The sequence below is a fragment of the Carassius auratus genome, unplaced genomic scaffold (assembly GCF_003368295.1).
Source record: "Carassius auratus strain Wakin unplaced genomic scaffold, ASM336829v1 scaf_tig00216014, whole genome shotgun sequence".
Classification (NCBI taxonomy): domain Eukaryota; kingdom Metazoa; phylum Chordata; class Actinopteri; order Cypriniformes; family Cyprinidae; genus Carassius; species Carassius auratus.
Window position 1 is genome coordinate 1,544,156 of NW_020528362.1, and position 9,879 is coordinate 1,554,034.

At 38.9% G+C, this 9,879-nt stretch overlaps 1 protein-coding gene across 1 annotated transcript; it reads left to right on the forward strand.

Annotated features, from left to right (window-relative positions):
- The first annotated feature begins 4,975 nt into the window (after positions 1 to 4,975).
- On the forward strand, positions 4,976 to 9,879 carry LOC113096654 (uncharacterized). Its single transcript, XM_026262066.1, has 8 exons — positions 4,976 to 5,606; positions 7,719 to 8,027; positions 8,204 to 8,480; positions 8,516 to 8,525; positions 8,563 to 8,695; positions 8,784 to 8,848; positions 9,318 to 9,392; positions 9,665 to 9,879. The coding sequence occupies exons 1-8, from the start codon at positions 5,543 to 5,545 to the stop codon at positions 9,755 to 9,757; spliced, it is 1,026 nt and encodes a 341-aa protein (XP_026117851.1). The 5' UTR covers positions 4,976 to 5,542; the 3' UTR covers positions 9,758 to 9,879.

Genomic DNA, 9,879 nt, shown 5'->3' on the forward strand with positions numbered 1-9,879 from the left:
TTTTTTTTTCCGTCTATTTGAAAGTTAGGCTAATAAACATGTTGCATCCGGCGGCCTGATTATGTCATTTTTTACGTTACATAGCCTGCCTCCAGTTTTCCTCACCTTGACTAATTAAGAGGCGATACTTGACCGGCATATCATCAAAATGTCCGGAAAAGGAAACCTCTGCCGGTCACTTTGACCGGCACCATTTTTTTCTAGCGGAAACTCTGCTCTACGGGAAACACTTCACTCTGATTACTGATCATCAGCCTTTAGTGGCTATTTACAGCCCTAGTAAAAGTGTCCCAGTGATGGCAGCAGCACGACTACAGCATTGGTGCGTTAATGGTCATGATTATTCAATTGAGTTCAAAGGCACAAAGTACCAGGGCAATGCAGATGGATTGTTACGCCCTCCTCAGCAGAAACCAGAGGAGGTAGAGGATGACACAGATATGTTTCACATCACTCAAATGGAGCCTCTGTCTGTCACGAGTGCTCAAATTCAACGGGAGACAAATCGAGATCCTGTATTGGCCAAGGTGTTTGATCAGAAAAAGGTGATCCACAGATTCCTAACTACTCAAACCATCGTGAACAGCTTTCTTTAACACAAGGATGTGTCATGTGGGGTACCCGAGTAATCGTGCCACCCAAGCTATGTGCTAGGGTACTATCTGCCCTAAATGAAGGACATTTAGGTGTCATTTAAATGAAACTCCTGGCTAGAAGCTATGTCTGGTGGCCTGGGCTAGACCACCAAATTGAGGATCTAGCTAAAACATGTTCTGGGTGTCAACAGATTCAATGACAGCCACAAGTACTGTAGCACCTTTGCATGTGTGGGAAATTCCCAACATTCACCGGGAAGTGAGTTCATTGACTACACAGGACCTTTCCTTGACAAAATGTTCCTTGTATTAGTGGATGCATATTCAAAATGGCCAGAGATATTTATTGTCAAAAATGCTACATCTCCAAAGACTGGCCTAACAGAGCATTTTGTTAGAATTGAAATGGCAATGGAATTAAGCACACTACATCTGCTCCTTATCACACCGTAATGAATGGCCTGGCTGAACGCTTTACTCAGTCCCTGAAACAATCTCTGAAAGCCATGGGAGGGGAGAGAGTAACACTGCAAGAAAAGATTGCAAACTTTCTCTGGGCCTATATGAACTCAGTTCACTCAAACACAGGTCAGTCTCCAGCCATACTCTCTATGGGAAGAAGTCTTCGCTCATGTCTAGACTTACTTAAGCCTGACTTACGCCGACATGTACAAATCAAGCAGTGTAGCCAAAATCTAAAACAATCTGTAATCAGGACCCTGCAAGTTAGTCAAAATGTGCTTGCCAGAGATTATACACAATCACTCCCAAAGTGGCAACCCGGTACGATATTGTCTAAGACTGGACCTCTCACTTAGACTGTACGAGGGGGTAATAACATGGTTTGCCGTAGACACATTGATCAGCATTTAGATGCAACCACAGGTTAACTCTTCTCACAACACCATAGATAGTGCGGAAAACTCACAATGCTCGGAGGAGTATGCCCTTATGACAGCAGAGACTCCATCAACAGCCACTGAGGTGACGAGACCACACTCTTCCTCAAAATGTGAAGTCTCAGACGAGACGTTATCCTGAATGCATCCGTAGACCATCTAACATGCTGGACTTGTAGTTGTATATACGGTGACAGATGCCATGAACAAAACAAGAGAAGTTATATGAAAAGAATAGTCATAGTTGTTGACATAGCTCAATAAGCTGTTTGCTGTTTTGTAAAAGAAAGTAAGAGACTGTTTTGTATGCCAATGTTCTTCATGTTCTTTGTGTTCAATGTAATTATGTGCACCTTGAAGTGAGTATATCAAGGCTGGAGGGGAGGATTTGTTGTGCATTGAGTCAGTAATTAAAAAGAAAGCATTCTGCATGTTGATTGTGATAATTGCAATTGCGCAGTTAAGATGTGTTCAAGCAAAGCTCCGATCAGAGTGTCTGTTTCTTATGTTTTATGTAACTGCACAGCTTTTGGCAGAGCGGTAACAGACCACTCTAGCCACCGGCCCCCTTGGCGTCATATGGTTAACATGTGAAGGTGATGTGTGATTGGTTGAAACTCATGAGGTTTAAAGTGGGATGTTTCAACTCCCACATTTGACTTCTGCTGTGTTTGAAACCACCCCCTCGTTCACTATTCCCTATATTAGTCCAAGACACAGTGAACTGGAAGAGCTGCTGCTTTTGTAGAGTTTGTACTGTTTGGTAATCATTTGAAAAATTATCGAATAGGAAGCTTAAGTAGCAATGAGAAGATTTATGTTGAACTTTGTCATGGAAACTAGCGTAAACTAATTATATCACAGCTGATCTAACTCTCATTGGATCAGTGGTTTGTTAAATGGATGGATGATTCAGCTGTAGACACCATCTTCTGTTGAGACACTGATGTATGCTCAGTATGCTCCATAGTTAGGTCACTGATCATAATCGTAAAATCCTTCCAGTGCACTGGAACATTTGCTCCCTGAAAGAATCCCACAATGCACTGCAACATGTAGAGAGCACTGATTCTCACTATGCTCCCTTACTGGGAAGTACGTCAGCATCTAAAGTGCTAAACATGCTAAACCACACAAGCCAGCGGCAGTAGATTTGAAAAGACAATCCCTTTTTTTCCCATTTTACTGGAGTTTGCTTTGTGAATGGGTGGCAATACACGGCGGGCTTGTTAATCAAGGATGGATCTGTACCAACTGTTCGATGTGCCTATTAGCCAGTTCCACAACAAATGTGGACAAAATGTAGGAAATGAACCCTATACATTTTCTTAGATCAACCTCGAGGTTCCTTTTTTTTCTTTTGATGCTTGCTGCTGCACAATGGTGCCCCATAGTTGTGTCCAATGATTCGACATTGTTTATGTACAAGTTAAATGGCTTTGAAGACAAGAGCATGCTCACAGATGAGAACAAAACAGCATTGGATGAAGTGGAGTAGATCCCTGCATAGGCCTCAAATATAGGCCCTAGCCCTAGCTTCTCAAATCATCACGACTTGCCTAAAATAAAATAGACATAAAACAGTTCAAGGATATAACAATGTTAATTTAAATGTTTAACTGAGACATTTGTGTGGAGATTTGAAGGTGAAGCACGTTCTGCAGGACATGGACACATCACAATCACTGGCAGTTTTTTCTAACAGTAGAAACAACTTAATATGCAGTCATTTTTGCTCATAAAGGTAAAAGTAATATCTCATTCTAAACTGTTAATGGCTAGTTTTATTTGTGTGCACTCTCAATATCAACAAAATGTTGTGCTTTTATAAAATAAAGAAAACATCTTTCTGCTATCTGGGGTTTTAACAGGAACGGATCACAATGACGAACCTAAACACAGTGAATTGGCTCAAAGACCTTATATAATATATAGGAAATAAGCATCTTATTTGCATTTAAAGTGATACACACCAAAACAACTCTTTCAGACACATTTTCACTTTTCAGACCCCAAAATTAAATTTTTGAGCTGAAACTTCACAGACACATTCTGTGGACACTCAAGACTAATATTACAATAAAGGGGCATTACAGGTGCCCTTTAATCCTTTGACGTATACGATCACACCAGTGTGATTAGAATGTACAGAGCATCACTTGATCAACTGCAGAATTCAGATCTGCTTTTGCTGTTGTGGACCCATATTGGACGCACTGAGCGCTTCTCATTATCACAACTATTCAGTGTTTTAACCATATAATGCTTATTTTAGGTCTTGGACATTTAACATAAGTTCAGACACTTACACATAAGTACTAGCAAAACCACACATTTATAGTTTGTAAAATAGAGCTGATGTCTATGGTATCAATAACGATTCTTACAAATATAATCTGACGATATGTTTTAATAATATCATGTACAGACTGTGCACTATAAAGATTAATCTGCTCTCTTCCTTGGATACCGGAGACTTACTTGGATGAAATAAGATGAATTTGCATGTTGTAAATCCCACAGCTGTGCCCATCATGCAATAGATCAACTAACACGGTCGATATAAAATGTTGTAACTACCAAATACATGCACATATTTCAGAAACGGAATATCAGATATTCCATAATATAGTGAGTATGTTTATGAATATTAATAATAAAAAAGGAAAAACTAAATAAAAGCGATCCATGTGTCAGACAGTGTTATTGTGGCTGCATTGGCACATGTCATTGAAAACAATAATGCAATACATTCTAAAACAACGGTCACCTAAAAACAACTCACTATAGGAGCTCAGCTAGAATATTTGAAACTCACATGTGAAAGGTTTAATGGTTTACTCCGATTGAATGGGCAGCTATGGCCTTATTGTTAGAGAGTTGGACTCATAACCCAAAGGTCACAGGTTTGAGTCTCAGTACTGGCAGGAAATGTGAATGAACCGTTCACTCCCCCATCTTAAGTGTCCTTGAGCAAGACAACAAACACCCAACTGCTCCCTGGGAGCTGATGTAAAAATGGCTTCCCACTGCTGTGAGCTCAGAATTTGGGTTACCACGTTGGCCACAAGTCATGACACTTCGCTTTTTTCCATTTTTTAAGCTGTGTGAATATAGGTTTAAAACAAAGGTTTAGAATTGACCTATTATGAATTAATTATTTGAATTAGTAAAATATAACACTTATGAAAAAATCCAACTGAACAGTTACTAGAATAAACCTGTTTTGTGTTCTGTATTTAGTTATTTTTCCTGAGAGTTCTGACTTTTCTGTTGACCGTTTGACTCATACTTTCAGTTAGAACTAAAACCTCTGTCTACTGAGTTTCACTTCCTCTGATGGACTCGCTGTTGCTGCTTTGCAATGTCCGGCACAGTCTAAAATAACTGCTTCTGATGTAGAAGCAACAGTGGGTGTGTCTTTGTGCATGTGATCTGAATAAATGTCCTTTTTTAACACATTCTCATTTTGGATGAGATGTGAGATGATGCTCTGGCTCACTGTGGATGTGCGGTTACATGAGTCTTGTACGTTGTGGTTGACCTACGCACAATATAAAAACTAATGTTGTTCTTTCACAGCAGCATCAGCCAATGGATTTTGCTGTTTAACTCAAACAGGAACAGGGACTCTCACAGATCAGGACCTTTAACAAAGAGACTCTCTTTTCTAAGTAAAACTTCCTTATTCCATCTAGGATTTCACTTCACTGCCAGTACTTTGGGTCATTCATAGTAACACATATCTAAGTGCTTAAACTTCACTTCCCGCATGACAGTAGATGTAATGCCTGCACTCTTACACTAGAACTCAGTGGGAGGTGCAATCGAATTTAGACCAGAAAAAGCCCCTAAACCTCAAGCACCACTTTCAGGAGGTGCATCTTAAAGGTCTCGTCACCAAAGTGCTTTGTGTGTTGTTATTTGTGCCGATATGCAAAACTGAGAGACGCAGAGCAGTCGCTGTGAGGAAGTCTGTTTCTGTCTCTTCTGTTTCACTGTATCTGCTGTCACGAATGCCTCAGTCTGTCGTCTGAACGTTTGGACATGAACATCTTTCTCGATTCCCGCTGCTCCATCTTAGGAGTCCTCCTGGTTTTCCTTCTCCGAGGTGAGTGACTCCAGAAATACAGCAGTTAAAGTCAAAGGAGCTTTTAACCCACAGGTTGTGAGACACTTGTATGAATGGGACATGAATGTGCATCTAGCTTCCATATATGCAATGCTAATGCTCTTGATTCCATTGTGACATAGTAAATGAAGTTAAATGTTTGTGATTAATGAATGCAAAACGAATTGTGTTTAATGCAATGCATATGCAAAGCTATTTTATTTGACTGTATTTGAACTTTATTTTTTGAGGGAAATGATCTTGCACGTTTCAGTAATATCAGGGTTTCATCTGTGACAAAGGCAGTTCGTTTCAGGAAACCTCAAGCCTTATCTTTCGAGAATGTGGGCAGTTGTCATAGAACATTTTTATGTTGCAACCAGTATTACAGTCTAAAATCAGGTTAATTGGGACATCTCAGTGGCAAGAAGTTTCCCAATTTACCTGAATTCACCATGATTAAATAAAGACATGGTTTAATGTTGACTTGTCATTCGGTATTATTTCACCAAAATGGCAAAACATGCAACACGTGACATGCAGTTGTTGAGGTGATGTGGTGAAAAGTAAATAGGTGGACCGGAGAAAATAAAATTAAGATGTTAAAATGAAAAGCGTCCCATGAAGAAAACAGTGCAGTGTGGTGGGTGGAAGTGTGGCTGTAAAACACTTCCTTACAGAGAGCGAATGAGCACAAATAACCAAAAAACACACACAGATTAGAAACTGTTCAAATGATCAATGCCATTAAAGACCATGTGCATCCAGATCATCAAGATTTGGTAGGAATCAAGTTATTCTTCTTCCTTATGGTGCTGTGGAGCCATCCTCCAGAAGACAAGAGTGTGTGAAACAATCATTTTGATCGAACGATTAAATGTGCGTGTGTGTATCTATATCTATATCTCATGTCATGCCATCCTAAGAGTGTACGACGTTCATCTTTCAGATGAATCCAGTCAGAATTATATTTTAAAAAGTCATAGTCGTTTTAAGCTGTATAATGGCAGTGAATGGGTGTTATTCAATAGTCCAACAAAAGTCCAATAAACTGCGCCAATCCATAATTTAAAAAAAGTTCTCTACACAGTTCTGGAAAAATAAGGGCCTCCTGACGTGAAATGATGTGATTTTGTAAGACAAATATTAATTTTTAAACTTTATAAACGGTCATCTCTATCTTCTGCTGACTGGTACGAGCGGACACGAGAGAGTGGGCTCGTCTGAGATGGTGACGGCCAGCTCCGCTCACTTTAGGATTCAGAAATGCCCTTCAGAAACACTACGTCCATGTTATTACACGGCTGATGGAAACACAGCTAATGATCACTGGTTCAAACAGCCCTGATGTTTCCTTCTCTTCTGGAATGGTTTATTTTTATCTGATATCACATGATTATGTTCTTAAATTCTGCATGAATATTCCCAAACACCATGACAGTGCGATCTCACGATGAGTAAAATATGTGATTGTTCTCATATTTCTGACAAATATTACAATACATGTTTGTATTAAAGTTATAATGGATGATAAATACATCTTTCAAATGGAATAAATAGCAAGTGTTTTGAGTCTGTTGTCTGCCTTGACTGTGCTTAGGCTTATTTCACTCCTCTCCTCACTGCAGCAGTGTATTCTTGTCTAAATATCAGCCGAGGCTAGGTGCGTCTCAAACGAGTCTAATGTCCAGCAGATGATGTAGATGTAGCCTAAGCTCCGGTGATAACAGACTCGGCAGCCGTTCACTGCCTTTATAAAGCTTGGAAGACCAGGACATTTTTCATTTATATCTGTATTTTAATTTTATTTGTTTTTGTCTGAAAGAAGAAAGTCATACACACCTGGCTTGAGTGGGAGTTAATCATGGGGTCATTTTATTTTTTGGGTGAACTATCCGTTTAATACATGGACAGAGAAAAAACATAAGATGATAAAAAAAAAAAAAAAAAACTGTTTGTGAATAATGAATATGTTGGCTTCCATAAGCTATAAGTGTGTAATGAAATGTTTTGATGGATGCATGTTAGCTTTCTTTGAATGTGAATTTTTGTTTTTAGTTTTTGCCTGAATTAGTGACAGTATCATGTGTTGTTGTTTGTTCTGTATTGTAGGGTCGTGTGCTGATCCAGATGTTGAGCTGCACAGAGCTGTTGGAGACTCGCTGGAATTAATCGCTGATTATCCAAAAAAAGATCTTGAAGTGCTGTGGAATTATAATCAGGCTACATTTGCTGAGTATCGAAATGATGATTTACAAAAAGTGAAATCTGAATTATTTAGTGACAGGTTAAGGATGAATAAGGACAGTATTAGTGTAACAGTAACAGACCTTAAACTCCAGGATTCTGGAAGATTCTCTATTGTTGCAGAAAATAAATCTGTACAACTTAAGACAAAAGGCTTTGTACTACATGTTCATGGTGAGTTTAATTATATGATATTTATTCTGTCAGAATGTAAATAACAAATTCTAAAAGAACACATTTAATTACTGATACTGAATATGCTCATGGTCATTTAAATGAGGTTAAATTGTTTCTTAATGAAGGAATAAGTATGCTTATATAATTAATATTTGCATATTATTTTCCAATAGATCTCATCAAAGAGGTAAAGATTGAGTATGATTATGTCTGGGTACAGTCAAAATACATCTGCATGTTTGATCTTCGGTGTGTGGCGTCTGGTGATGAGAATCCCTCCTACAGCTGGATCAGTCGTCAGACTCAGGGACAATATCTGAAAATCAACCTCAGTTTAGGAGAGAAATCTACATTTAACTGCACAGCCAACAACATCGTCAGCATCAAGTACACTATCAAGACTGTAGAGTGCACAGAGAAAACTAATAATTCAACATCAGGTACAATTCTGCAATCAAATATAACATTTCTTAAAATCTCTACAGATTAACTCATGTTATAGCCTACTCTAAAATCTATAAAGACCACTAAGAAATGTACAACTTGGTTCAAAGAAGCAGGTTCTGTTCCAGAGTTTGTTCTGATCGCGGCTGGCGTGGGAATCGTGGCTGTGGTCATCTTCGGTGCAACACTCGCTGTGTGCTGCAGGTGGAGGAGGAACAGAGGTGCGTTCAATAAGTGTGACTGTGCACAAACACTACTGAAGTTATACAGCATTTCATTCACACGCTCACAGCTGTTTCACTCGTTCAGGCCAAGGAGAGAGTGAAGCTGGGATTACAGTGTATGAAGACGTGAACATTGATGCCCCTGCAAAGGTGAGCGGCTCGTTTCTGTCTAAACGGTTAAATCCGCTTTTAAAGGTTCCTGTGGCTCGGCAAAAAGATTTCAAATACATTTCTGAAGCTGTGATTAAAATAAAGATTACTGGAGAAAGTTTAGAAGGATAGAAATAGTATTTTCATGTTTTATGCAATGTGTTGTTTGCCGTTTCTTTGTAATTTATTGTGAAATTTACTAGAAATTTCTGAGCGAAAAAAAATGGTGCTGAATATTTTCTCTTAAAAAGTGCTATTAAGTTTCACAAATAATTGAATTAAACATGAAATTTTGAATGAGAAAGATGCCAGTTGTATTTTCATGTAAAATATACTACTATTGCAATAAATACATAAAAAATATAACCTTTTTTTTTTCAGTGTTCGACACTACTTCCTAGACACACCTCATTTGTGGCCTAGCAATGGTGATAAACTTCTAGCTAACAAGATTTAATCTATATTACAGAAACGATCTGAAAGTGTTGTAAACGGCATGACTATCTATGAAACGGTGGATGATGCAAAACTCTCACAAAACTTGGTGAGTACTTGCATGCGTGCTTCAGAAACACCCATTATTGCTGTCATCCGTTTGTTTGCTTATAAATTAGGCTCATATCATGCATTTACTACCATAATCCTAGTTACTGCACATACCACAGTAAGCTAAGTGAATACGGCAGTCACAGTCATCATGCATGTGATCAGTGAATCTGTGAGAGTAAGAGCCTTGTTGCGTGTTTGGAGAAGTTGGGGCTCTGTTGCGATGCATTTATCTGGTATCTGTGGTAACCTCACGTACTCTCCCTGCAGCCTCAAACCCTGTATGACAAAATCAACTATCAGCGTCAGCCAGCGGGCAAAACCAGCACCAGCACACCCTCCTCTTACCAGGAAGTGCTGTGAGTGAGACGTCCTCTCAACTCTGGAGATCTCTATTTATTACTGGCTGCATCGCTTGTCCTTCCAACTCTTGCATTAAAAGTGCTGTGTATCATGTTAACAATGTTTTTTATTATGAAGGAAAT

Coding starts and splice junctions, on each gene's coding strand:
- LOC113096654 (XM_026262066.1), top strand. CDS start 5,543: ATGAACATCTTTCTCGATTCCCGCTGCTCCATCTTAGGAGTCCTCCTG. Junction 5,607..7,718: donor CCTGGTTTTCCTTCTCCGAG/GTGAGTGACTCC, acceptor TCTGTATTGTAG/GGTCGTGTGCTGATCCAGAT. Junction 9,393..9,664: donor CAAAACTCTCACAAAACTTG/GTGAGTACTTGC, acceptor CTCTCCCTGCAG/CCTCAAACCCTGTATGACAA.